The following is a 27,475-nucleotide window of genomic DNA, read 5'->3' as shown; positions in this document are numbered from 1 at the left end:
AGTCGTAAAAGTGTTCCTTGGATGAACCATCGCTCGCGTCGTGCGATCGCGTATAGCGTCCCGCAAGCAAGGCGGCCCTCCCTTGTCCCGAACGCCAAGCGCGCCCCTTCGCTCCCGCTCTATTTAGTCTTCGCCTCCCAACTCCCACTCGTCGCTCCACGCCTTTTCTTCACGCCTCCTTGTTCGTGATGGATCACCGCGCCGTCCTCTTCATTGCCCTCGTCTTCGTCGCGGCGTCCCACGCTGGCGCCCAATCCCCGGCCGCCGCCCCGACCAAACCCGTCACCCCCGCCCCTACTGCTGCCCCTATCAAGCCTGCCACTCCCGCTCCCGCTGCCGCCCCTACCAAGCCAACCCCCGCCCCCTCCACAGCTCCGGTTGCCACCCCAGCCAAAGCCCCCGTCGCCGCTGCCCCCACCACTGCCCCGCCTGCCCCCGCCCCCATGACACCTCCGCCGGTACCCGTGCCAGTGAGTTCTCCGCCTACCCCTCCGCCGACATTGTCGTCACCGGTGCCGGCACCAGCTGCTCCGGTCCCGGCCGCTGCTCCGCCGAAGCCAACGGATGTGCCCGCGCCAGCGCCGAGCAAGAGCAAGAAGAAGAAGCCAAAGACGACGAAGAAGAAGAAGCATAGCGCAGCCCCCGCCCCGGCGCCGTTAGCACACACCCCTCCTGCACCTCTCACCGAGTCGCCGGCGGGGACCGGCGAGTCGCCAGCACCCAGCCTTGCCGCTGACCAAACCGTAAGACGTCCCGCTCCCCCCAGAACGTCCACATTTCCACATGCACGTACACCAACTACTTACACTAATTGGCGTTTATTAGAAGTGCATTAAGTGTTGGAAGACCGTGTAAGATTCCCTTCACTTTCTCCAACATAGGAAGCCTTAATTAACCATGGCAATAACATGCATGAGATATGGTCAATTCACACCCCAATATGAAGCTTCCATTGCCTTAACTGGTTGTGATCAATGCAGAGTGGTGCGGAGACGCTGCGACACAAAGTAGCAGGTCGCATGTCGGCGGCGTGGCTTCTGCCGCTGGGCTTCGCCGCACTGGCCTGGATATGAAGCTGGCGTATACGCACACAGAAGCATATCTTCTCTCCCCTCCTACTTTTATTTTTATTTACGTGTGCCACGTTCATTTGGATTTGTTTACTTCAAGAGGAGACATTGTGGTAGAATTAAGTTTTATTTGAGTCAGTGATGTGCATTCTTTTTTCTCCTCACTTGGTGTGTTACTGTTATGGTGTGCTGGATCAGTTCACATGCATGCCAGTCTAAACATTTTGTCCAGTGTGGGTATTCATGTGCATTAAGTATTATTATACGTTACCATGTGGGATCATAAACACTGTATAAATCAGAAGACTCACATATGTGGCGATTCTGATATATTGTATCTATGACCGTCGTCGTCGTCTCGTGAACGCCACCTGTCGGCACGACGTCTGCCCTTGTGCTGTGTGGATGTATGCTGGTCGTTGTCTTGTTTGTTTGCGTTCGTATATTTTGCAGTTCTCCCAAACCTTTTTGTAACGCCGTCGGAACCAATCGGGTCCGTCTCGGGCTGAGCCGAATTCGGCTCTCGATTGCACCGGTTTTGCGCTTGAATCAAACCGCAACTCGTGAAGCCTTGGTGGCCGTCCACTGGGTCGCACGAATCACGGCGCGGATAAGCTCGGTTTCCTGGCCCCGCCCGTCTCCTCGCGCAAGAACGCTTCGCTTCGCCTCAAGTTTCGGGAGTCGATTCGCCGCAAGGAGCCATGGTTCTCACGACCTTCGATGGCGTCGGCGTTGGCCTTGGTATGAACTCATGGCCACTGGAAAATCTGCGGCTGTTGCTATCTGGAACGAGGGCGATATCAATCTGATTTGTGTTTGCCCATGTCCATGTTGTGTCTCAGGGTTCGGCATCGGATGCGGGTTTGGAATTGGATGGGGCTTTGGAGGTAGTTCCCGTATCCTTCTTCTTTTTGTTGCCTTTCATCTTTATGCGGTTGGCGGAAATGTGGAATTTGAGATGGCTATTGGATTGTTATGCTGAAACGCTGCCGATGTAATCGTTTGTTTTCCTGCTTGAATTGGGGCATAATGGCAAGGTGGAACAAGAAGGGGTTCCTCGGAGATCTCTAACTGGCTTTTGTCGTATATAGAGTGAGAGCAATCAACTGAATTAGTCGATGATCAGGAGGTGTTCCCTTCTCATCTTTACTGATTCAATTTTAGGGCTTTGAGTTGATGTGCTAAGTAGTGTGGATTGAAAGGTTTAGATCTGTAGTCCAATGTGACATCCCGGGATGTGCAATTTTATGAAGGGAAATGGAGTAGTTCTTTTGTCAAAGAGTTTAGGTGGAGTTCACGAAGTTAAGATGATAGAAAGAAAAAAAAAATTGCTAGAGGAAGTACTTTGATAGGAATTTCTTAGCTTGTTGTCATCTAAGATGATAATGTTCGATCAAATATGCATAGATTACCTACCTAATTCCTACCAGCCATGTTATTCAATTACATAACTTAGCTGAATCTGTTGCTATCCATCTTAGAGTTTTAATATCCTGTGTGAGATTTTTTTCCTTATGGATGACTTATTAAGCTTTCTCTTGTCATAAACATCTGGCCATGCTCCACAACAGCAAAGGGGAAAAAAATATTCATGATCATCATAGAACAAGACTATGATGAACCTCCGGATGATTTTAAATTACGACTGCTGAAAAAGGATAAGCTTGATAACAAAAAAAATAAAAGATGTTGATATTCTAGTAAATTTGTATGTAATATTAGAAGCTAAAGATGCATATACTTAACCTTCAAGACGAATGAACATAGTATCTGAATGTGACCTTTTAGTCGTGTAATTGATCAGATGCAATTATGTGCTGACAATATGTTATATTGGGAACATAATCAGGCAAATTCTAGTTAACATCTGAAAAATATGATCTTAATGTAAGCATCTTTCTCCATCACCCAGTCAAGAATTGATGTTGTTCTTAATGTAAGCTAGATTTAATTTTCAATACTCCAAAAAAGAGGATGTAATAAACTTATAAGCAGAAGAAAATGATGGAGAGCATGACACAACTATTAAAGGATTACTGAAAAACAATGGATTTAAAATTCTACGCCTCAGTGTGATCTATGCAATCACAATCTTGCTGTCTTTGGGAGAAGCTAAACATAATGGATTTAAATTTCTAAACCTCAGTGTGAACTATGCAATCACAATCTTGCTGTCTTTGGGAAAAGCTTATACAGGAAATATGATTTATGCTTGTCAATGTCTTTTAGAAGAAGAAAAAATTGTCAGACATAGGAGATGACATTCTTTGACTTTATGTTTATGTTTTGCAGGGCCAGTGAACAATTTTATGTTTTTTTTTTTTGAAAGATGCTTATCGAAGAACAACTGTTATGTTCTAGAGATTTAACTTTATCTGGTAGTAAACTAAGGGGGCACATGAAAGTAGTTTGCTTTCTCTTTTACTATTCCATGTTTCTGTACAGATATGAGCACAACTCACCAGACACTAGTTAGCTGACATGCAAGATCAGAATCAATCCGAACAGTCACCTACATTGAATGCATGATTATGGTTTAGCAGAAGTATCTATCTGGTTCACCTAAATTGTATCAATCCGAACAAGTCAAATGTAGCAGAAGTATCTGGTTTATGTACTTCCACAACATAATACTGCACCCTCTTTGTTCCATTCACTGTAACATGTGAAATAGGACATTCTATTTGTTATCTGCTGCACCCACCAAAGGGGCCCAATATTATGTTACTCTCTCTACCTTTATCTCAAATTTCATACAACCTTGTTCCTGAATTACCAAAGTACATACCACTTCCAAGGGAAACGAATGTAAAAACTCGTTGTTCTGTGTGCTCCCTTGTTTCACATTTTTTAGGGATTGCTACTGGCAAGTGCATTTTGTGGCCATACCATTGTTTCTAGTTGCATGCTTCATATTACAACTTGGCAGGCACCTTAAATGATTGAACAGAACCAGTAATGGGATCCATTTATAGTTAACTTTGTCAAACATGTCCATTGAAATTACTGATGCCTAAGCAGTGCCCCACAAATCTTGTTCTAGAATACTTCCAGGTTCATGTACTCTTAACTCAGGTCTGGTATTCTTGTTGTTATGACAATTATTAACCCATATAACCTGTTCACTGATGATTTTTTTCTCAATTATCTCCAGGAATGCCCTTGCATACCTTTGGCATGGGAATTGGTAAGTATCACTCGCTTAGAACTTTACTTGATATAGCTATACCTTTTACGCTAATTCAAAACTCTACATGGATAGGGGGAGGCTGTGGAGTGGGACTTGGTCTTGGTTGGGGCTTTGGCAGTGCATTTGGTTGCAAATACCGGTCCTCCAAAGTCACTTTCCAGGGCATTGAATTTGATAATAAGGGGACGAGAGATAAATCAGTGGCAGATTCCTCGAAGCATGCTCAATAGATTCAAGTTCCACACGGGCACTGTCATAACAGGAAGGTGTAGTAGTCTTTTTACTGCTTTCACCGCCCATGATTGTTCTATGATCAGATATCTTTGGGTTTTACGATTAGTAATTTAGATGTAGATGTGTGACATCAAATCAGAGAACCATACTATTCCGGTAAAATTTCAGAGACACCATGGCTTGTGACAATACAAAATTCTGCATGTTTCATGACTGATGTGGCAAGACAATATTGATTTGATTAAAATCAAATATTATCTTATCGTGATAGTGTCTCATTCTAATTGATAGTTAGCAAAATTTGACACTCATAGGTTACAATATCTTTGTCATAGTTTCTTCCATGCAAGGAGTTCACAATTACCCAGAGTTTGTCATGGTTGATTTGTCCAGAGTACACTACTGCTGCTTTACCAGGTAGAGAAACAGCTAAACAATCCAGGAACTGGCAGAAATGGAAGCATCACAGACTCCCAACTTGTAATCCACCAACAAGTTGCTTGATTTACACTTCTAAAATACTTGGTTTACAGCATGACTTAGCTTCTATCTTGTGCACTCACAGCATCTTCCATCTCAGAATTCTCTCCCATGGCTAGCCTCCAAAAGTTCCAGCATCACACATACTACATGACACCTCAGAGAAACCCCAAAAGACCCAAACTTCCATGCGTGAGCCCCCTTTCTGGTTAGGCTTGGAGCCAACATGGGACCCCACTGCAAGCCTCTCCTGGTCCATTCCTTCCTTTTGTCATCACCAGGTGTTCTGATTTGCTTCACATGCTCTTCCCAAATGCTATTTTGTTGCAGCACACAAGAGGTTTGCCAATAGTTTTACCTCTATTAACAACCTCTGTAATTTTCAGGTATCTGGACTGCATGTGTTGGCTCTCCCATTGATTCATTTGCATCAGAATTTGATGATGGTACTGTAATGGCCCCAACATCTATCATTGACATGGGGTTGGTTAAGATTCTTGCAATGGCATTAAGAAACAGAGGCATGCAGTAACTACAGAAGATTAAGACCAGCCTGGCCTCTGCTTGGTGTATGAGTTCCCACCTGCACCCCTTGAATCCTTTAGGACAATAAGGAGAGATTATAAAGGGGATAAATAAAGGCTCTCCAACTTGACATAAATCCAGGATAACTTATCAGCATTCTCAAGGTACAACCTTCAGCACCACTCAACTTCTCATAGGTATTCTTTTTCTTTCATGAGGCCAACCTATCAACTCCCACTCTACATTAACTACTTCCACTTACTCAAATCCAACGACATAAACACAACATCATCACATCCAGCATGCCAGATCTGATCCTTGAGGAAGAAAAAGAAGTTTCTCAAGGCTGCCTATAAAGGGGGCATGCCATGGCCCGCCCACAGGCCAATACAGTGGGAATGTCTCGAGAAGTTAGAATACAGTGAGCCTGCCTCGCTTTCCTTTAGTTTATATCCTCTCCTCGCTCCACTGCTACCCCTTCGAGTCTCCACCACTTGTATATTTCCTTCGACCGCCCTTTCCTCCAAAGAAAAGGTGGAACAAGTCCAAGCAACGACAATGACTCCATCAGAGGAACGGGAGGCCATTGAGGAAGAAGAGGTGTCCCTTTCGCCCTCGGATCTCCCGGTGGCCGCCGACAAAGATGATGATGGCGAGTGCAAGTCCAGCGACGCTGAGGAGGACTTCGAGTTCCGGATATCGGTGGCTGGAGGCCTCCTTTCCCATGCGGCCGAGACCGACATGTGCGCGGCCGATGAAGTGTTCTTCCAGGGCCAGATTCTTCCACTGCGGCCCTCCGTTGGCTCCGACAGCGGATTCTTCGTCGCCAGCCGGCCACCGAGCCGGAGCAGGTCGATGTCCGACTCACTCGACCAGTATTCCACTACCGTTCTGGGATTGGGCTTCAACAGCACGAGTCGGAGTAATAGCAGCGGCAGCAGCAGCAGGAGCAGCAGTGGCTGTGTGAGTAGGAGTCATTCGTCGAACAGTCATGGAAGCAGCACCTGCGAGCACCCCCGGGTATCACTGTCCAACAACTTCTACGCTCATCCAAGTCCCACGCCGCAGGTTCGCATCCTAAGGAACGCCCACGCGCGGCGGAGGAGCACAAGTTCTGCGCCACCAGGGTGGGGGATCTTCCGGTTGGGCATCGCCAAGGCCCCCGAGATCGAATTATACGACATCAGGTCGCGAAGGTCGAACAGCGGCAGTGTCAGCGGCAGGAAGAGCAATGCCGACGCCGAGGATGCAAAGAAGGCTCTAAGAGGTACAAACCGTAGTACTTCAAAGAATCCCGCAGATGTCCAGAAGAAGGCAGCGTCCCAGGCCGCCGGGCGTGGGTTCAGCTGCAAGTGCTCCCCGGACGCGCTGGAGCCGGTCGCCATACCGAAGCTGGGGGTCACAAAGAAGAAAAAGGAGCAGCAGACCACGCACAGGAGTAGAGGAGAATTGAATGGTTGAAGGGTCTCTCGACTGCAAAGGCAACAGGAAGATGAGATGCATGGTGGTCAAAGAGCTGGTTTGACTCGTCCACCATCTGGCTTCTCATTTGCATTGTCTTCTTTTTCTCTTCTTTCATCTCTTGGAGTACTCCAATGCATAAACCTGCTCAACTTTGTAGAGCTTTTTGTTCTTCTTTTGTGTTTCTAAGTGGGAGGTAATGATAAGAGCGTGCCTTTTGCTCGAGAAGCTTTGATGGTGGTGGAGAAGGGAGCTTTGGGTGTGTGCCTATTTCCCTTAGAATAATTTCCTCAAGGAAAGTTTGATTGTTTTCTGCTCGAGAACTCTGCCATGAAGGCTTTAAACGGAGCAAAAGAAGAATCAACTACAAGAATCTATCAATCATGTAAACTTCTCCCATCTCGTCCCTAAACATCAATACACCTGAAGGCTAAAACGCCACTCCTTCAACCATGAAGTCACGCGCCTCGTAGCAAGATAAAGAACATAAGACGAGAACGCACGACCAACGAGAGATGGCACCGATTCCGATGAGTCTGCACCACAGTAAAGCACAAAAGACCGAAGGAGGACGGAGCTTGAAAGAATCAAACGAGGAAAAGGCTTCCGCTTTGCTTTGTGCAAAGGAAAAGGCGCACTGTGTCTTTGTCCTTAGTTTGGGAGGCAAAATGGCGTAAAAGAGTCTCATGCGGAGCCAGCAGCTTGGGTCATCCACCCACAGCATCTCTCAAGCCTTGGGACTGGTTGCTTGGATGCAGTCTCTGCTGCTAAGCTCCTTGTGCATGTGGAGACTCCAACGGACGATGGATCGATCGAACTCTATCCTACTGAAACTGGCAGACAAATGGAACATTCTTCGGAGCGGCCAACGCCACAGGTGACATGCTATTCTCTGTCCATTTTGTAAGGGTTTCTTGATGTTGAATTCCAAGTTCCAACACTATCGATTAGTCTAATGTCGAACCTCATCATGGATTCTTTCAACAAGGTGGGAGATGTGTTGTACAACCATCAACTTCATCACTAACATTGAGCCATCATGAGTTGGATGAAGCCTCAGTATAAAGGAGTCTTCCACAGAGGAAGTGGCAGCACTATGTCTCAGGAGTGCTTAGTTTGGCCATCAAAGCCTGCTAAAAGTATGTAATCTGATGCACAAGTTGGAAACAGTAAAAGAATAGAGACCTGAGAAAACAAGCTCAGAATCCACTGAGTTCAGAAAAAGGGAAGCATCTGTGCCCTTGCTTAACCAATTATTATCTTTATCATTTTACTGCCTTGAGCTCTTGTTTCCTGTAAGATCTCTAATGAAATGGTCAAAGTGAGAAAAATATAAAAAATTATATAAATCAAATCGGTCAAGATTAATATACATTAAATCATGACGATGAATGATATATATTAATCCAGGCATGAGTCTATACGCGAATTGTTGTCTATCCACTCCTAATTTTAAAAATTAAAAAAAAATTAAAATAATATTTTAATATTTTTTCATCTTTTATCCATTCGAAATATTAGTATTTACCATGTATCGTGTATCGTTATACCGGTATCATTCGATATGATATTGAATGAGATTGTACACTTTGATGAGAGTTTGAACCCTTATCTAAAGACGATATACGACCGGGTTGGCTAATTTGGTATTAATGACTAATATTTTTTATTTTGATTTTAATTTTAATTTTGAATAATATTTTATACTTATAAGAACCTGAAATAATAATAAGATAGATTTGGAAACATAGATGTCATGGCAACATTTCTAAGAATCCACAAACGTGGCCCGGCCGGCCCAATACATATATCACAGTCAAAACGGCCCGCCCACAGAACAATAACAGTGTAAGCAATTCATTGTGGCTTGTGTCTGTTAGCTATAACAGTGTTGCTTATCGAGGGCGATCACGCTGTCCGCGTTCATTCCACGCGGCCGATTTGGTTGATTCCTTGCTCTTTATTCCGCCGTTGTCAACCCTCTTCTCCGCGAGAGCAGCGACGAGGCCGAAGAGGAGGACTCCAAGCACGAGAGGATGCAGATATTTGTGAAAACCCTAACTGGGAAGACGATTACCCTCGAGGTCGAGAGCAGCGACACCATCGATAACGTCAAAGCCAAGATCCAGGTCTTCCCTCCTCCTCCTCCTCATCTTCTTCTTTCTATTTGGCAGATGCTTGTAAAGGTCGCAAGACATGCTTCTTTGTTCGATCTTTTCTGCTGTACAATGTGTTAAAGGGTTTTGTTGGAGTTTGAGGGGTTTCCTTCTTGGTTTCATGTTTTTCCCTCCTTCTCTTTTTGAGTCTCAACAGCACTGGATCTGAAGCCTTTCTTTTACTTTCTTTTTGTTTGGATCATCTTTTGCTTGTAGTTTCTTTGAATATTTGTTTGTTGTCTTTATCTTTCTCGTGCTTTTTAGTGATTACTTCGGCCCCAATTGATTGCATGACTGTTTCTTTCAATCATTCAGGGTTTGGTAGTGGCCAGTATAGTATGGGGTTTATACAGATTGGTGATTTGGTATAGGCTAGCAATCTTTTTAGTAAAAATAGGGCGAGATTGTGGAAACAGAACTATAATTTACTGTTGGATATCTTTAGGCACTTTTGACATCATGGAAACACGAGCCATGTCACATCTTTGGTAAAAGATGATGCCTTGCGGATATATGGAAATGAGCAATTCACATTTTTTGCAGGACAAGGAGGGGATACCTCCAGACCAGCAGAGATTGATCTTTGCAGGTAAGCAGCTGGAAGATGGCCGAACCCTGGCTGATTACAACATCCAGAAAGAGTCAACTCTGCACCTTGTCCTCAGGCTTAGGGGCGGAATGATGATCAAGGTGAAGACTCTCACCGGGAAGGAAATTGAGATTGATATTGAGCCCACTGACACCATTGACAGGATCAAGGAGAGAGTAGAGGAGAAAGAAGGGATTCCACCTGTACAGCAGAGGTATTCTCTCTTTATATATAATCTCTCACTTGTTTTTAAGCCTTACGAGGTATTCATTTTCCCTTGTAAGATATTTAAGCTGACTACTGTGTCTTCTGTTTGAGTTGCTCATTTAGTTATTCATATGTGATAGACCAGTCTGGATGTGAAGATCCATATTTTATTTTGAAGTATCATGTGATAATGGATGACCATCAAGACGTGTTGTGCCTTATTCAAAGTGTTTCCTGATATTAAACTCTTTTCTTTATAGTGTTAAGAACTGTCTCTTTCTTCATTCAGACTCATGTTGGCACTGTCATCCTTTGTGTGTGAGTGTATGTGTGTGGTACTGCTGATGCACAATAATTTTGTTATAATGTTACTTGTTGCTCATTTAGATTGTACATTATCAACTGCTAGAATTTTTTTTAATCTTGTTTTTAAGAAAAACTTTGCTTATCGGTTGAAATTATATAATTTTAATTGGAAACAACAAAATAACAGCATATTTATATTTGGCACATACTCAACGAGTCAAGTCAATCTCCATTACAGTTCTTTAGAATGTTTATGTTTTGTCCCATGCATGTTTTATGACACCCAAGTTTAGTATTGCAGTAGATGTGGAAGGAGTATTAAGTCGATATATAAGGCTAGATGAGTCTATTATTATTGATTCAAATGTTAACATCTTGGGCCATGTGATTGTAGGCCTATCAAGTGAATAAATTAGTTATCCAGTTGGGTTGGATCATGACAAATGTATCAGAATGGACAAGTACAAGACATGATGAAGGGCCCAAGTTGGAAATGACTACTGCAAAGCAGTGATTGAAAAAGGCGCTCGGGCGAGGCGAGGCGAGGCCCGAGCGCCTCGTTAATCTCCCAGGCGGTGTGCTTCAAATAGGCGCCGCCTGGGCGCTTCGGGTGAGCGCCTGGGTAAACCAAGGCGACCGAACCAGGATTTTAGGTCTGGTTCGGTCCTAGTTTGGTTGGTTTGTTGGTTCAATCGAACCAACTAAACCGATATAACCCTTACCCAACCCTAACCCGCTGTCGCTGCCACTCCCAATCCCGATCTCGCTGCTCTCCACTGTCGCTGCTCGCAAACGCTGCCGTTGTCGTCGCTCGCCGCTGTCGCTGCTCGCAAACGCTGCCTCTGTCGTCGCTCGCGCCTCCCGCTGCTCGCAAACGCTGCCTCTGTCGTTGCTCGCGCCTTCCGCTGCTCGCCGCTCTTGCTCCCGCTGCCGCTGCTCGCAAACGCTGCCTCTGTCGCCGCTCATGCCTCCCGCTGCTCGCCGCTCCTACTCCCGCTGTCGCCGCTCGCACCTCCTGCTGCTTGTCGCTCCCGCTCCCTTTCTCGCTACCGCTGCTGCTGCCGCTATCGTCGCTCGCCACTGTCGCTGTCGCTGCTCGCTGCTGTCACCGCTCGCCGCTGCCGTCGCTCACCGTTGCTTCCTCGTTTCTCAGTCAGCAAGCTCAGAATACAGTATACTGTTAATATTAAGTTTATTTGAAATGATTAATTTTCAATATTGTTAATAGATTTTCTTAATTTAATAGCATATTTTTATTTAAAATTTTAAATAATTATATTTATTAATTATATTATATATTTTTATATTTTAGCGTCTCGCTTCGCTCGGGCGAGCGCCTAGCGCCTTAGGTGTTTTTGGACCTTGGCGTCTTTTGGCGCCTAGCGTTTTTTAAATCACTGCTGCAAAGTAGCTGGAGGCACATCTTGGCGTTGCCACGACTAGGCTGGACTTAACATATGCCATATTAAGATGATTTTGAATTATGTTTGGACCTTAACAAGGATATCAAGTCTTAAGTGTGGAGATTGTGACACCTCAAAATTAGTCTCACATTGTCTGTGGGAGAAGAATTGAATTGATTTACGAGGCTAGATGAACGTATAATAAATAACATGAGCTTAATTATTTTAGACAATGTGGATTTGGGCATATCAAGCTGATCGGTTAGTTATCCCATTGGTGGGGTTTTGACATGTTTATATGTAACCCTTGTCCATGTAGGTATGTGGCCTTGTTCTCAATAAGAACCTTGTTATTAACTCAAAATTTCTCATCTTAGTATATGCTCACTTATTTGTGTTATTTAATTATTTCTTTTTATTTGGGTAAGGATAGGTATTGGCATTCAAGTAATTAGATGACCTCTTTGCTATACATTGTTCCACCTATTGTATTGGATGGCCCTTTTAACCTTTTTTTGGTAATTATATTTTCTTGTCAAAAATTGAGAATTCAATGCAGTGCCTATCCTGTGAAGGAAAATGAACAATATGCAGAAGTCTCACTCGACAGAACTTGACAATCAACCTTTCTCCAATCCCTACCCGAAGAAGAAAAAACTCATGAGCCAGAAATGAAACAACACATAAAATAACTGGTTCAGAAATAAAACTGGCAGTTAAGGTTCAATAATTGTGGATGTCATCCTTATTTAAGAATTACATCTACCACCACCCAACATCATTTTTCTTCTTACAACATATTCATGCAAAGGCTATATATTTAATCAGTTCATGGTTTAATTAAAATATGCAATATGTTAGTAGGTGCCATTGGCTGAATAATACTTGGTGTAGATTCTGTTTTTAGCTGAACAAATTATGCATTTGCATGAGAGTAGTATTAGATTTTGAATTGTAAATCATTTAATTGTAAATTCTTATGAAGCTGAATGTATATTTTTTCAGTAATTTTAAGTAAGCTATGAATATCTTATTGACCACTTGTTGAGATCTGAACTGCACATCTACATTTCTTATACGGGTCTTTTTTCATCCCTTGAACTACCACTTTACATTTATGCTTACACTTGCTCGGAGACGACACATCAGACACAAATTCATCTTGTAAAATTTTTTGGTTAATCATGGACTGTTGACTTCTTATTTTGGCACATCACTGACGTCTAGCATTTTCTTTGTAACACAAGTGATTCTTTTGTCAACACATATGAATGTTGTTAATATGCTATTGCTGCAATTTTATTTGTCTTTGAGCATGTTCATCCTGTAACACATGATCCACTAAAATCTTTCTTGTATATAACCCAAATGCAGGCTGATTTATGCGGGTAAGCAACTAGCTGATGACAAGACTGCTAAGGAGTACAACATCGAAGGAGGTTCTGTCCTCCATCTTGTGCTTGCTCTGAGGGGTGGATGTCAAAATTTTTAGGTATCCAGTGCGGTTCCCCCTGTTGCCATGGGTTCCGGAGCTCTTGCGGAAAAGTGAAGATCGACAAGCGACAGTGTCTTTGTCTGGAAGATGTAATAAGCGGACTGGGTTGCTGTGTTGCACTTGTTGCTACTATTCGTAGGAATTTGAATGTTGCTCCACAAGTAAATGAACTGTACATCACCAACCTATGAACTGATGCTTTGGTTTTATGGAAATCCAAAAATGTGCTTTTATGATTCACGTGGTTTGATCTGCTTTCGGACACCTCTAGTGAAGGTTGTATCCAAGTGTTATTTTTCTTTGTTATGCCTGGTTTAAGACGTCCCTACAAGTCTTGTTAGTTGGATAGAGATCTAATACTCAATACGATAATATTCATTATGATTAAGTTGATAGGAAATCTTTATAAATAGGATATAATCAAAGGGTTATAAATTAGGTTTTTTTTAGCTGTTATCTTTTATTCTCCTGTCTCTTTTTTTTTCTTAAATTGTAATTTTTATTTGGGGCATGTGGACAACAAGAAGGGACAATCTCTTCTTAATTAGTGTGCACATTGGATCATCGTTAGAGAGGAGTAGTCCTTATCACGTCGATCACCGTTAGAGAGGAGAATAATTGACCTCATTCATCCTCTCAAGGATATACGATCTTCCTATATAACAATTTTTCTTGTACATGTAGTTTTTGGTTTTATGGATTTTTGTGCACGACGATTATTTTCAATGAGAAATTTTAATATTTTTATTTTTTGTTCTTTCGTTGTGTATGTGATATTATCTTAGATTTTCTAACATGAGTTCCCTTATATGAGAACGTCTCACACCCCTTGCGTAAGTTTTTTTTTATTTTAGTTTTACACTCCTGATCTTCGTCCAATGATTTGATAAGATTGTTTTGGAAAACCAATTTTCATTTTTACTTTCTGTTGCACATATGATGCTCCCCGAGGGTTTTCAACAAGATGAGCTTTTTGTTTGTCTTAGATTGTATTAGTGAATTGAGTGACAAAGTCAAAGAGTGCCTCTTCCTTCCCTTACCTGAGTTCGAGCAACATCATTACCGATAGTCTTATGTGTATATTTATGAGGAAGTAAATCTCGAACTTTTTTATGAGCTAAGCGAAGGAGCCGATTTAGAGTAGCTTTAAGCAAGTATACCACTCCCACAATAAGCCTCTTTGCATTGTTAGGAACGCGTGACACATTGCATTTGAGGTATTATAGAAAGACATATAGGCGTGGAAGGTGACAATGTATTCTACTAAGTCGATACTACTATCAACGACAAAAGTTAGTGAGGATTAGTTCATCTTGGATGTTTTGAATGGATGAGGACTGACTCAAGGTGGGATCAACTGGATTCTCCCCCTTAGACCGGTGGAACTCCCATTGCATCTCGTCTAAGCATTAATCCATCTGTCGGAGCTGGATCCTTAAGGAGTCATCCATTGAATCTACCAACTGGGTCTCGAATTTGAGTAGAGTAGAGTGGTGGTGTGGCGATATACTAAACTCCCTGATGATATACTAAACTCCACTATCGAGGAATGGGCGCTCCTTTAGTTAGTAGTTTCGTGAACCTTGGGCGATCCTAAAAATATTTATTGAGAGGATTGGGGGGTGGATGTTCCCGCGACATCATGCCCTCCTTCTAACGCCAAAATATTAGGAAAAAATATTATTGATGTCTTGGTTAGCTTGACGTGATTCGAACTCTTGTATGTAGGATTGTCCGAGGTGTCTTCGAGATGAAAATATCATGCTCCCAAAGTACCACTTATATGAAAATCGAGGTCGGGAGTGGTTTTCTAATCTAATCCCTTCGACACTCAAGTTAGTGATCCAAGGTCTTGAGTAATTCTGAAAAGAGAGAGAGAGAGAGAGAGACGTACCTTTTGAAATATATTTTTATACCTTAAAGGATGAGAATGAAGCTTGATATTGCTTTTCTTGTGACAAATGAAAGGAAGAGAAGAAAGTTTATGATTACCTTTAAATCTTCGTCTACGTAGACTGACGGTGAAAGGTGACTTTGATCTTACGTAACAACCACGTGTTGATGATAGATTCCTTATTAGTATGCTCTTTGGATTAATTGTTTTAACTCGAAAGGTCCAACGATTGAATTTGAGCTTTACATCGGTTGCGGCTCAAGTATACATTGATGATTGGACCAAGATAAAGAAATAAAAATAAGAGATCTTTTGTAAAGACAAGTAATAATTGTTTGGCCTATCAACCAAAGGAGTGATCGGGACATGTAACACTCATAATGATTGATATTTTATAATTTTATTAATTCTATATCAATTTTTTTTATGTCATTAAATTTTATTTAAAATATATTCACTTTTCAAGATAATATTATCATCAAAACTTAAAAATAAAATCATAATTTTTATTATTTTAAATTAATTTTAATTAAAAATAAATAAAAAAATTAACGATTCAAATTAAAATCGAAATCAGTAGAATCAAAATCGGAACCGAAATTGTGATTTAAAGAAGGCTGGAAAAATCCTTCCCACGAGAGCCTCGGGGAGTGCTTTTCAAATAAACAGGGAGGAGACGTCTGCATACTGTGCTCCGAAGGAATGGCGAGGGTCTCATCTCCCGAATTCTTTCCTATCGCCTGGAAGCCAGCAGACAAGTGGGCGGAAGTCTCGTCTGCAATCCTCGATCAGCCACCGGCGGTTTCTGAACGAGAGATGCCTCGCCCAACAGAAGGAACAAAGTCGTCGCTTTCGTTTTCCTCTCAGCTACTCTGTCTTCTTTTCTCGCTTGTGTGCAGCAGTCGCTCATCTCGATTCCCAAGTGTGCGGCTGTCGCTGAGCTAATTACTATTCGCAGCGATTGGATTCGCTTGATTGGATCAGGTGGGCCCGCCAAAAATCTTTTCTCGCCCACTCAGCTGACGACGACTCAGAAATTTTGGCTAAAGCAAATGACTACGTCAAGAAATTGCAAATGTCGAAAATTGGACCATCAATTTATCCATTTGTATATATATATATATATATATACATATATATATATATATATGGCTTTGATTCAAATCCATTGTGACGTCATCATCAGCACTGCTTTGAACTCCGACTTGTCATCGCACTTTGGAAGGCACCTTTTGCCTCGTCAACAGTGGTGATAGAGTTGGAGGAAGCCGAGGCTAACGATGGGGGGGTCGACATGATTACATGATTGGTCGAGGACAGTGTGATACATATCTATCTGCACGTCCAACCCGACAAAAATGAGGACGCAACCATGTGAGAAACAAAAAGCAGCAGATTTGTGTTCCTCCTCCTCCTTTGAACCTTCACCACATCTTTCGGTGTCACCACTCCATGTTCCAATCTTCTACTTCTTCTTCCTGCCTTTTTCCCTTGCGATACCGTTCACTTCTTTTGCTGTGATGGCAGCTCGGTCAAGATAAGTACCACCGGCAGCAAGAAGCGATAAAACCTCTGCAGCCACAGGAATGCTGGGGGCTCATCAGGAGACTCCGCCACCACCTTCTTCTGCCATCCCTAGAAAGGAGCACCTGCTCTCCACTGCTATGAAGGGAACCGGCGAATGGTACGCTGCTTCCTCTCTTCCACCCTTGAATTCTTTTCTTCTCTGTTAAGCTTTTTAATTCATCCGATTTCCTCTGTTATATGTACTCTTCGATTTCAATTTATCTGTTTCTGCTATACTCTCTGCACTCTCGTTTGAACGAGTGACGGTGTCGGAGTAGTCATATTGTTGTCTTCCTCTGGTTCTTGCAGGATTTACTCTCCGGAGGTCCCGAGCGACATCGATGTGAAGGTCGGAGGATCAATCTTTCCTTTGCACAAGGTAAATTGAAACAAGAGTGATGCCTATGAAGGTCGGTACGATTCGATGTCATTGCTAATGGATCGTCTCTTCTCCACATAGTATCTGCTGGTCTCAAAATGTGGATACATCCGAAGGCTGGCATCGGAAGCCAATCAGCCGAACACCTCAGCGATCGAAATCCCTGACGTTCCCGGTGGCGCGGAAGCGTTCGAACTCGTGACCAAGTACTGCTACGGCGTAAACTTCGAGATCACCGCAGAGAACATCGCCATGCTTCGTTGTGTCGCGGAGTACCTTGAGATGACGGAAGATTACACGGTCGGGAATCTGGTGAGTAGAGCGGAGGCTTACTTGGAAGAAGTCGCGCTGCTAAGTCTCTCGGCTGCGGTCACCGTGTTGCACAAATCGGAGGAGCTGCTTCCCGTGTCGGAGAAGGTGAAGCTGGTAAGCCGGTGCATCGATGCGGTGGCGTACATGGCCTGCAACGACAGCCAGTTATGTTCGTCTTCGAGGACGGACAACTTCCAGGAGAGGTTCTCTTCGTCGTCGCAGCCGAATGCGATCGTTGATTGGTGGGCAGAGGAGTTGACGGTGCTTAGAATCGACACCTTTCAAAGAGTTCTCATGGCGATGAAGGGTAGGGGATTCAAACAGTATGCTCTTGGACCAGTGATCATGTTGTATGCGCAGAAATCTCTGCGAGGTTTGGTGAGCCACAATCCCTGATGCTCTATATATGACAGAAAAATGCTTGAGAAATGGATTTGTAGCTGAACTTGTTAGCTTTATGCAGGACATCTTCGGCAGAGGAAGGAAGAAGATGGACCCAAAGGACGAGCATGAGAAGAGGATAATACTAGAAACAGTGGTGAGTCTCTTGCCGAGGGAAAGGAACGCCATGTCGGTGAGCTTCCTTTCCATGCTTCTGCGAGCGGCGATCTACTTGGAGACGACGGTGGCATGCAGGCTTGATCTGGAGAAGAGGATGGGCTTGCAACTCGGCCAGGCAGTAATAGACGATCTACTGATTCCCTCGTTCACCTTCGATGGCGACACCATGTTCGACGTCGACACGGTTCAGAGGATACTGATGAACTACCTCGAGCATGAGGTCAACGGAAGCCGGATTGGCTACAGCACCGACGACGACTACATCTCGCCACCGCACGGCGACATGGAGCGAGTTGGAAGGCTGATGGAGAGCTACCTTGCGGAGATTGCATCTGATCCCAACTTGACGATCGCCAGGTTTATTAGCCTTGGTGAGTTGGTGTCCGAGCAAGCAAGAGTTAACGAAGATGGGATGTACAGAGCCATTGACATATACCTCAAGGTGAGACATCTGCTTCTGCTTCTTTTGCTTCTCATCCGTGATTTGCTGCTACTGATTCAACTTGCAGGCTCACCCGTCATTGACTGATGAGGAGAGGAAGAAGGTTTGCAGCTTGATGGACTGCCAGAAACTGTCAAGGGAGGCTTGTGCTCACGCGGCTCAGAACGAAAGGCTTCCGGTGCAGACGGTGGTTCAGGTTCTTTTCTACGAGCAGCAGCGCTTCAGAGATGCAACGAACGGAAGCTTCACGGGGGGAGAATCTCCTGCGCTGTCGCTCAGGTCGACTCCATGTTCGACGAAACATCGCGGAGGCACGGACGAACTCTCGCGCCTGCAAAGGGAGAACGATGACCTGAGAATGCAGTTGCTGAGGATGAGAATGCTGCTGAAGGAAGTGGAGAAGCCATCAGGACAAATACCATCTGCACAGAAGCCTCCGCTGCCGAAGAAGTCCTTCATAAACTCTCTCTCTAAGAAGCTCGGGCGCCTCTACCCCTTCACGCACGCCGACGGTGTGAAGCCTTTCTCCAGCAAAGGTCGGACAAAGCCACCCAAAGATCGAAGACATTCGATCTCTTGATATGTCAGTATCTCTTAAGTGATGATGTATACTATCCTTTCACATCTAGTGATGAATAAATTGTCACCTCCTTCCTCTGATCGTTCCCATTATCGTCTGTATAGGCATCTGCAATCCATGTTTCGCTTGAACTCTGATAGCACCGAGAAAGATGTTTGCAGCGGTTAACCCGAGGCATGTAGTTTCCGTTGTTACTTTGTACATATGTGAATACTGTATTCTTTATGTATTGCCCTGTGGATTACTCGTACAAGTTTGAGATCGGAATTGGATCCTTCTCCATCCAACTTCTGATGGGTAAGCTGTCACCTCCATTCGTTCATGGAGAAGAATGACAATTTAGGGGAAATTATCCTTTGGATTCTTGTGTTAGTGGTCTCCTATCACTGATTCTTACTCATCTTCATCTTGTTTTAGCTCATGATCTCAATGCCTCACTGGATTTGTTAGGCAGCAGAAGACTAAGAGGTCAAATGTGGTAGAAAGCTAGAATCATATGAATCATTACAATCTGAAAGAAGCCACCATGTCTTGTTTGGTACATTGGAAGAGCCAAGGAGGTTGTTTTGCTGCATCCTGTCTCATCTGTTCCTCGATGTTGAGCCCACTCTTTCCTTCATTTCTGAACCTGGTGGATATATCTGGGACTAAACCCCCAGATTCAATTGAGGATGAAGAAAAGGTTGATCCTGAATCTGAAGTAAACGTAGCATATTTTCTCTTCCGTTGAGATCTGCTGCTTCCGGTAGCAAGTGTCAGCTCCAACTCACTCTCTTCATCTCCATTGTGCCTTCTGATGTACTCTGCTGGGGCTTCCAGATCAAGAGAACAAAGAGGTTGCCTCCTGTGTGAGTTTCTGTGAGATGCTGTCTCGTTCTCTACATTCCATAACTCGGTTTCTGGCTTCATATGTCGTCGCATTTTCATGGCAGCAGGCTTTGTATTCCACATCAACAGCTTCTGAATTTGGTACAGACGATGGAGTTCGTGGACCTGAATCAGGCATGTGAATAGAACTCAGAATCGACAGAGGCTTTCTTCATTGTAGGACTAAGCCACAGGGAAAGAAAACCTACCTGGTGTCTGAAAGTTCCTTCCTGCTTTAACATGATCGTTTTCATTTCCATGTAGTCCTTGTCATACTGCTTCATGCATCTCTCCATGGGTTTTCAGAAATGGAGTGAAGATGATGTTTGGGGAGTGATACTTGGGATGCTCTATTGGATAAGGCCAATTTTGTTTTGGATTCTTGCTATTCTTGGCTAATCTTTTGAAGAAGAAATGATCCTAAACAATGGTTGATTGATCTGCAAAAGTTTCAGAAAAATAAGCTGATGAACAAAATAAGCATTTCCTTCAAGAAAAAAAAAAACAAATGGTGAACAAGTGACAATGGTCCCATAATTATTACCGAGCTGAGCATCTCATCATTTAATGATCATTTGGCATCTTGTGTCTTGGCCAATTGCAGTTCATGTATACATACATACATGAAGAGGAAAGATGCTTAAGATAGTGCCAAGAACTAAATTTCTGCACGCCTCAGGACATCACTCATCAAGAATGGAGTTCAAGACACTGCAACTTCTGGACTCTATTGTCTGCTTCAGATTCTGTCTTCCAAGAACTGAATGAAAACCTGCAAGAACTAGTGTTGCAAGTTGATTGAATCAAGCAAAGGATAGGAATTCAGGTTGCCTCCAAAAGCTAGGCTACTTATCAGTCAGCTAATCTTCTTGATTGTACCCATCTGAGCTTCTTTTTGTTAGGCAAAAAAGCTCTACCAGATTATTCAGTCTGCAGCAACTCTGCCTATCGGAAGAAAGGTGATGACAAACAAGTAAGATTAGATCAGTCTCATGTTCAGCAACAGAAGAGTAGGTATTCTAAACAGTCTGAGACTATGATTCTTCATGTTGAGCTCAGTCCTGCATATTAAAAGGATTCAGTAGATCATTTCCACAAACTATTTGAGGAGGTGAGAGGTTTTCAACCAGTTTCTTCCAAAGAAACTGCTCTGTATGGGAACTTGAGTAACTCTCAGAAGCACGGAAGGATGTTTCTTGGTGAAACAAAGATCAACACCTAAGAAAAGAAATTGACAGTAAATGTTTTGTCATCTGGAGGAAATATAAGCAGCCCACTTTCTAGTCCAGTAAAGAAGAAGAAGAAGAAGAAGAAGAAGATTACAGGGTCCATCCATCCTCTTCCCCTTGATATTAGCTGAAGAAATCTAAGAACAATATATGCTTTCCCAAATTACTCGCTATATAATCTGAGGGAGAAATGGTGAAAGGAAATCCTCACCTGAAGTCTTCTATCAGCTTCACTCCTGTGCTATGGAAAGATGGAACTCAGCATTCCTTGCTGATGAGGCAGAGGAGCACCTCAAGATTCTCTACACAGACTCTACTGGAACAAATCCCAATGCAATAGCTTGGCCAACTGCAGTTGAAGTATGTATGGAGGGAGAAAAGATGCCTCGAGACAATGCCAAGAAGGGACAATGACAGAATAAGAAGAAGACCCATTCATTTTTAGGTGCACTGCATTATCTCCAAACAAAAAGCTAAACCTGCCATGGCAGATCCACATGTATCCTGGAATGCCATAATCATTATTACTTGTCTCTTTGTGTAAGCATAGACTTTCGAGTCTTTTCTTTAGCTTGGGGTGTGTTTTCAGATCCGAAATGGGAGTCACGGAGTACATATGCACATTTGTCTCATGCGCTGAATTCCATCATCTTCGTTTACTGTCGTATAATTGCAGCTTTAATCTCTCGGTGCCAAAACGGGAATCATTGAACTCAGAACGGGATTCCGACAGGACGCACAAATCTACTTCACGACAGGAGAGGAAATGACACAACACATACCGACCAACTCATTGCCATCTCTCTATATTCCCTCTTCTTCGTACTCTCTCTCTCTCTCTCTCAACATCATCTTCGTCATCTCATATGAACTCAGGGCTGAGAAGGCCGACAGTGGCGCGTGCGTTGCCGGCGAGGGGAGGCACAGCCGCAAGGGGGTGGCGGGTTCGGCTGGTGGTAAATGTGCTTATGGTTTCCCCTTGCAATCATACCAAACAGAGAACAATAGAATGAAGCGATAATGATGAGGTCACATATTCCAAGACAAGTCTCTCGCTTTCGATCCTCTTAGTTTAGATTAATATTAATAATTTTACTATTAATAATTTTACCCATTTAATCCATTAATCTTTTAAAACCTCATCCGATAAATTTATATTTATACTACTCCATTAATCGTATTTAAAATGTTTTTAAGCTTATTATATCTAATAAATGTTTTAGAAGATTTCATTAATTCGATATCTTATTTGATAAACTATTGATCGTAAAGTCTTAGAATCAAATTCCATCAACACAAACTTATCCTTTTCACACAAAGAAAATTCTCTTTATGATTATTATTCTTAATTTTAATGATCAATCTAGTTGGATTTTTTGAAACATGAGGTCAAAATTAATATAATGATTCTCCTTAGACTTGTTTAACATATTCATTGAATTACTTATCTTAGAGAAAAATACGCACTACCATATAATCATATCTTGTAATCGACAGGCAAGTAATTTCTTAACTTTTGCTTAAGTTGTGATAATGTTTTCTATCTAAGAAAAGTCAAAACTTTACGACTGAGTTTCTAATCAAAATCTTTATTTTAGTATCTAAAAAAATCATCATTTCTCTTGATGACTTAAGAGCTCGATAGAAATTTTATGAACACACAATGTTGCGCTTTTGTAATGAATCTTAAAAGATATTTTTGAGGGTAAATGATGACTCTAGTATCTATAAGGTCTTGGTTTTTTTATTCCTCAGTAATTATGCGTCTAAACATATGATCAATTTTTATAACATCTTAATTAGTCCTACATCAAAAGTGAATAAGATTAAGATTTATTTATAAAAATATGATGGGTGTATTATTATAAATTTCAGCTTAAAAATTTTAAATAATAGTTTACGTTACATAAAGTTGATAGACTAATTATCCCATTAATCCTATATCAAAAGTGAATAAGATTAAGATTTACTTACAAAGATGTGATGGGTGTATTATTATAAATTTCAACTTAAATATTTTAGATAATAGTTTGGGTTGAATAAAGTTGATAGAGTAATTATCCCATTAAACTAGATCGTATGAGCCCTCATTTTAGCTTTAAATGATATTGACCGAAGTGATAGTTGATTGTGTAAAATAATCAGACCAACATAGTTTGAGTTTGATCGAAACTCTGTTTTAATCTCTCCTCTCATGGAGGTGTCTATCTCAAGGCTCCTAAGAAAAATAATGTCGGGAGTAAGTTCTTGATGTAGTCCTCAACTTTCGAATTAGCATTAAAATGTGGAGATAGAAGAAGAGAATCTGACCTCGTTAATCATGAATGTGTTCACGACTGATCTTTTACTTATTACATAAAAGCTTAAATTTCTAAGATTAATAATCATTCAATAAAAAGCCACTTCCGATATCTTTGATCTTTCTTCGAACACTATGATTGAGCCTATACTCACCTGAGGCACTTGTGGGGCATTTGTTCCTCCTCCACCCAAACAAGACAGGGGCTTTGATGGTGATGGAGATAATTCACACGTAGCTCTACTGATTAGTGATCTGTTCATTAGTACAATGAATCTCCACATGTGTGTGAGATGAAGAAAGATAAAAATAAGAGAATAATATGATCTTGATAAGGATTAAAAGAGTTAAGTTACATATATTAGGTTTTGACCCATAAGCTATTAGCTTAATCTTTTGGGTTTAATTGGTTCTTAAATCGATATATATTAATCTCGATCAAATTGACAATCAATACTAAAATTAAAATAAATAAATAAATAACTGGGTCAGTGAAGCAATTATATATACTAAGATTTATCTCAAGCTTCTGGGTTGAATCATTGACATGACATATATCAACCCTAATCAGATTTGATAATCATTATATACATTATTTCGTTGTGGACATAACATTAGCAAGTTAAATGTAGTAATATATATATTAACCCAAACTTTTGCGGTTTTGGTTGTCTATATTTACCGTCCGATGCTTATGGATTTGATTAAATACCACATCGAAACATGTATCTCAATATCATTCATTTTATATGTTTATATAATAATAACAAATGATATAAATTTTATATCAATTGATGTCAAAATTGATATCAAACCAATATAAACTTTAGAATAAGAGAAGAGCGTTGACATGAGCTTCTCTCGGCTATCTTTCGACTAGCAACTCTTCTTTTTTACTTATTGGAGGATAGTATTGAGTGATCTTCGATACCATTTATTTTATTTTATGAAAAATATTTAATAATTTTAGGTATAATAAAATCTTAAAATAGAGAAAATGAGTATGATTTATCTTATCTATCACCTCATGGTAAACGATTTTTGTTTATCTAGACTTCCTTCGAGAACAAATATATTAATATAAAATATATATATATATATATATATTTAAAAAATAATATATATATATATATATATATTTTTGTTTATCAGACATATATATATATTTAAAAAATAATATAAAATATTATTAAAAATATATTAATTAATAATCGATCTCAAATAATTAAAATTTATGAAGTTATTGCTATCCTATAAATCATAGGAAATCTAAACACGAATATGAATTGACCATTGGAGGAGCGGAATCTTTGGGTGAAGGAGACAAAGAAAGATGAAAGCCCATGTGGTGATCCTGACGTCACGGAGGGACATGGCACGTGGCCATCGCTGCTTGCAAACAAGCACACATTTGGAGCTTGGTTGGATTTGAGTGTGGTGGGGCTCACCCACCTCTTCGTTATTTTAATCGGTAGGACCCCCCACCTGCTCCAATCGATTAGTATTACCATTTGGCTTAATTAGAGCATTTTTAGACACTGATAGAGGGCAAAGTTTTCATACATGATTTTATCTTTTTCACCTCTTGTTTGTGCATCCAAGAATGGATTTTATCTTTTTCACCTCTTGTTTGTGCATTGTTTGTGCATCGAAGAGATTAGTTCTAATATCTTATTCGATTCTAGTCCGCGTAAGCTCGAGTCTATAGTAGTTTTATGTTGACTAATCAAATCAAATCAATTAAGAAAAACATATATCATATTAGACACTAATTAAATTTAGAAGTTTAAAATTTTAAGTATGAGCCAAACTAACTTAATATATATAATCTAACTCTTTCGATCATTAGCGATATATGACTATCTCCTCGGGATATCTCTTTTTATCTGAAACATATAAATATTTTTAATAGAAACATCCTCTCAATGATGTATGTGATCCAAAATGTGCTATCATCGATAATCACTCTATCAAACACCATAAAGTTCTAAACTTAATACTTTTAGAATTAGTTTGTTAGAAGAATTGGTATTGACATCTAAATGTAGATGCTTACAATAGGATTGCTACCGCTCGCAACTTGTTGGTGCATCTTGGCATTGAGATCAACTTAATAATAAGAGGTTTTCTTGGAGTTAAATTATGTGATCATTCATTGGGCGAGTGGTGTTTGTCGTGGAGTATGTGCATGGCCATCTCTTGTAGCTCGACGTGAGGGTTGGCACAAAGAAGCTTTGTGAAGGAGGAAGAAGGTGAGAATTAGAAAGGGTGTCGAATGCATGATTGTGCATGGATTCTCCCGGGCCCGCCGAGGACATGAGATGAAACCTCTCGAGACATGATGGATGCCAAATCTTATCTTCTCCGAGTGTATGACATGACCCATTACTTCTATCTTAAGTATCGGCAACTTTTTGCCACCAATTGTGGATTGGGTATCTTTAAACTTCTTTAAAGTACTCGGAGATAGTAAATTCACATAAAAGTATTTTTCCTTTTTCTTTTTTAATTTAGAGTTTGATTATTCTATAAATATTTTAAGTTTAGTTTATTCATTATAATAAATTTCACATGACAAAAATAATTAATTTTTTCCTTATGAATTTTGTTACGATAGATTTTGATTGTTTGATATCCGATAAGTTTGGAGCCGATGTAAGCTTTATTTACATGAGTTTTTTAATTAAATTATATTAGAGGTGTGTTTGACAAATATTCATGTTTAATTGGTAAATGGGTTCAGATGATCGAGAAGAGCAATAGTTATAACCTCTCAATTGATGTACTCGAGATATTTTTATGTCCACATATGTACTTTGTGAAGGTAAATAATATGTACTAAAACAATGTATAGATTTCACGTATTTATCTATCTATGTATTGTATGGATTGTTTGGGCTAGTGATCATTATTTATAATTTTTTTATTATTTTTAAATTTTATTGCATATAAATGCTTGTGATCGAGGATATGAATATTACATAATATTTTTGTTATTTTGTAGCCTTATAATATAATTATTTCAATTGAAACTTATAATTTTATTGTTATTATTATTGTTATTGTCCTCAACCTTGAGATGAATGAAATGTGATCTGAGTTGAAATGATGTACAACGAAAGAACTAATGAGTGAATGAATATATAGAAATGTCACACTAAGAAATCAAACCACATCTATTCCTACTAAAAGATCACACGATCGTATTCTTATAATAGCACTTTTAGCCTTTTCATGTTAGGAGCAAAGACTAATCATTATATTATTTTTTCCTTACAAAAGGTTTAATTTACCAAAGTAAATTATAATAATTTACCAAAGTAACACCCCAACTAATACCAAATCAGAGATAAATAAGATTAGGATTGATTTATAGGATTTGATAATATTATTATCAATTTTTATTGAAGCATTCTAATCAATAATTTTGGTTCAATAAAGTTAATATGTCAATTGTCCCATCAAAATCATAACAATTGATATTAGAGTCAATATAATATTAAGATCTAGTAAAGGTCTTGAGTATGAAATGATTATCTATGAACAAAGTTATATCATGACAATTGGTATCAAAACTTTCATAGTATTAAGACACGATGAAGGATTGAAAGAGTTACTTATAGACGGAATTATTACATAAAAATGGGCTTAAGTATTTTGACGAGCAATATGGGTTTAACAAAATTAATGGGTTTAACACATCTTAAACAAAGAATAAAATGAGTGGCATGCAACAAAATGGGCCAATTAGGCTCCATTTATAAAGAGTTTTTAATCACCTTGGGCTTGAACCCAATTTGAAACTTAATATCTAACTTTATTCTCCAAAATGACAATATGATCATCATCTTCTCTCTCTCTTTCTTTGTGTTTAGCCTTGTGCGTACAAAGTTTAGCTAGTCTCGTATTTTGCAAATCAAAAGTTTAATTGACTATTATATGTTGAAAATTTTCTTGAAAAGTTGTGAACATAATTTTAGAGTTCGTTCCAAATCTTTTGAGTTTCGAAGTAACTTAATCATAAGAGAGATATTAGTCAGGAACATCCTCGGCCTAGTTTTTATAAGATTTGATATCTTTAAAATCATATGAATTGATTATAGTCGAGATGAGATAAACATAGAAGAGGATCTCGATTGGCTCCGAACCGATATCTAACTCAAACAATCAAAAATCAACTCAATAGTTACAAATAAACGAGAAGAAAATTAACACAAGAGTGTCTTTAAA

General features: G+C 40.5%; 6 protein-coding genes across 13 annotated transcripts; 5 read left to right on the top strand and 1 right to left on the bottom strand.

Annotated features, from left to right (window-relative positions):
- Positions 1-1,357, top strand: LOC135642175 (lysine-rich arabinogalactan protein 18-like). The gene is made up of 2 exons (XM_065158093.1): positions 1-743; positions 981-1,357. The coding sequence occupies exons 1-2, from the start codon at positions 189-191 to the stop codon at positions 1,071-1,073; spliced, it is 648 nt and encodes a 215-aa protein (XP_065014165.1). The 5' UTR covers positions 1-188; the 3' UTR covers positions 1,074-1,357.
- Positions 1,358-1,555: 198 nt separating this feature from the next.
- On the top strand, positions 1,556-4,756 carry LOC103992895 (protein TRIGALACTOSYLDIACYLGLYCEROL 5, chloroplastic). The gene is made up of 4 exons (XM_009412794.3): positions 1,556-1,811; positions 1,913-1,957; positions 4,225-4,257; positions 4,333-4,756. Exons 1-4 carry the CDS (start codon positions 1,772-1,774, stop codon positions 4,488-4,490), a joined length of 276 nt encoding a protein of 91 aa, XP_009411069.2. The 5' UTR covers positions 1,556-1,771; the 3' UTR covers positions 4,491-4,756.
- A 966-nt stretch (positions 4,757-5,722) lies between these two features.
- On the top strand, positions 5,723-7,102 carry LOC135642174 (uncharacterized). Its single transcript, XM_065158092.1, has one exon. The coding sequence runs from the start codon at positions 5,863-5,865 to the stop codon at positions 6,958-6,960; it is 1,098 nt and encodes a 365-aa protein (XP_065014164.1). The 5' UTR covers positions 5,723-5,862; the 3' UTR covers positions 6,961-7,102.
- A 1,744-nt stretch (positions 7,103-8,846) lies between these two features.
- LOC103992894 (ubiquitin-NEDD8-like protein RUB2) lies at positions 8,847-13,356 on the top strand. The gene is made up of 3 exons (XM_009412793.3): positions 8,847-9,089; positions 9,660-9,919; positions 12,996-13,356. The coding sequence occupies exons 1-3, from the start codon at positions 8,997-8,999 to the stop codon at positions 13,111-13,113; spliced, it is 471 nt and encodes a 156-aa protein (XP_009411068.1). The 5' UTR covers positions 8,847-8,996; the 3' UTR covers positions 13,114-13,356.
- A 2,875-nt stretch (positions 13,357-16,231) lies between these two features.
- On the top strand, positions 16,232-19,075 carry LOC103992891 (BTB/POZ domain-containing protein SR1IP1). Of its 2 annotated transcripts, XM_018829285.2 has the most exons (6): positions 16,232-16,694; positions 16,886-16,955; positions 17,037-17,645; positions 17,731-18,270; positions 18,338-18,853; positions 18,955-19,075. In XM_018829285.2, exons 1-5 carry the CDS (start codon positions 16,597-16,599, stop codon positions 18,848-18,850), a joined length of 1,830 nt encoding a protein of 609 aa, XP_018684830.2. In that variant the 5' UTR covers positions 16,232-16,596; the 3' UTR covers positions 18,851-18,853; positions 18,955-19,075. The 2 variants fall into 2 exon arrangements, with proteins under 2 accessions (XP_018684830.2, XP_009411062.2); XM_009412787.3 differs by lacking the exon at positions 18,955-19,075 and having other exon boundaries at positions 18,338-18,930.
- Positions 19,076-19,326: 251 nt separating this feature from the next.
- LOC135580867 (uncharacterized) lies at positions 19,327-21,541 on the bottom strand. 7 transcript variants are annotated; one of them, XM_065158050.1, is made up of 4 exons: positions 21,158-21,541; positions 20,262-20,935; positions 19,927-20,137; positions 19,327-19,843 (listed from the first exon to the last, which is right to left on the bottom strand). In XM_065158050.1, the coding sequence occupies exons 3-4, from the start codon at positions 20,011-20,013 to the stop codon at positions 19,355-19,357; spliced, it is 576 nt and encodes a 191-aa protein (XP_065014122.1). In that variant the 5' UTR covers positions 20,014-20,137; positions 20,262-20,935; positions 21,158-21,541; the 3' UTR covers positions 19,327-19,354. The 7 variants fall into 7 exon arrangements, with proteins under 7 accessions (XP_065014122.1, XP_065014120.1, XP_065014119.1 ...); XM_065158048.1 differs by having other exon boundaries at positions 19,927-20,157; positions 20,262-21,083; positions 21,158-21,540; XM_065158047.1 differs by having other exon boundaries at positions 19,927-20,157; positions 21,158-21,540.
- Positions 21,542-27,475: the final 5,934 nt, after the last annotated feature.

This window comes from Musa acuminata, chromosome BXJ3-7 (assembly GCF_036884655.1).
Source record: "Musa acuminata AAA Group cultivar baxijiao chromosome BXJ3-7, Cavendish_Baxijiao_AAA, whole genome shotgun sequence".
Taxonomy (NCBI): Eukaryota; Viridiplantae; Streptophyta; class Magnoliopsida; order Zingiberales; family Musaceae; genus Musa; species Musa acuminata.
The sequence above is the reverse complement of the archived record's forward strand: the minus strand, read 5'-3'. Positions and strand labels throughout refer to the sequence as shown.

Coding starts and splice junctions, on each gene's coding strand:
- LOC135642175 (XM_065158093.1), top strand. CDS start 189: ATGGATCACCGCGCCGTCCTCTTCATTGCCCTCGTCTTCGTCGCGGCG. Junction 744..980: donor GCCTTGCCGCTGACCAAACC/GTAAGACGTCCC, acceptor TGATCAATGCAG/AGTGGTGCGGAGACGCTGCG.
- LOC103992895 (XM_009412794.3), top strand. CDS start 1,772: ATGGTTCTCACGACCTTCGATGGCGTCGGCGTTGGCCTTG. Junction 1,958..4,224: donor AATTGGATGGGGCTTTGGAG/GTAGTTCCCGTA, acceptor AATTATCTCCAG/GAATGCCCTTGCATACCTTT. Junction 4,258..4,332: donor TACCTTTGGCATGGGAATTG/GTAAGTATCACT, acceptor CTACATGGATAG/GGGGAGGCTGTGGAGTGGGA.
- LOC135642174 (XM_065158092.1), top strand. CDS start 5,863: ATGCCATGGCCCGCCCACAGGCCAATACAGTGGGAATGTCTCGAGAAG.
- LOC103992894 (XM_009412793.3), top strand. CDS start 8,997: ATGCAGATATTTGTGAAAACCCTAACTGGGAAGACGATTACCCTCGAG. Junction 9,090..9,659: donor ACGTCAAAGCCAAGATCCAG/GTCTTCCCTCCT, acceptor CATTTTTTGCAG/GACAAGGAGGGGATACCTCC. Junction 9,920..12,995: donor ATTCCACCTGTACAGCAGAG/GTATTCTCTCTT, acceptor ACCCAAATGCAG/GCTGATTTATGCGGGTAAGC.
- LOC103992891 (XM_018829285.2), top strand. CDS start 16,597: ATGCTGGGGGCTCATCAGGAGACTCCGCCACCACCTTCTTCTGCCATC. Junction 16,695..16,885: donor ATGAAGGGAACCGGCGAATG/GTACGCTGCTTC, acceptor TGGTTCTTGCAG/GATTTACTCTCCGGAGGTCC. Junction 16,956..17,036: donor CAATCTTTCCTTTGCACAAG/GTAAATTGAAAC, acceptor TTCTCCACATAG/TATCTGCTGGTCTCAAAATG.
- LOC135580867 (XM_065158050.1), bottom strand. CDS start 20,013: ATGGAGAGATGCATGAAGCAGTATGACAAGGACTACATGGAAATGAAA. Junction 19,844..19,926: donor AAGGAACTTTCAGACACCAG/GTAGGTTTTCTT, acceptor TGCCTGATTCAG/GTCCACGAACTCCATCGTCT.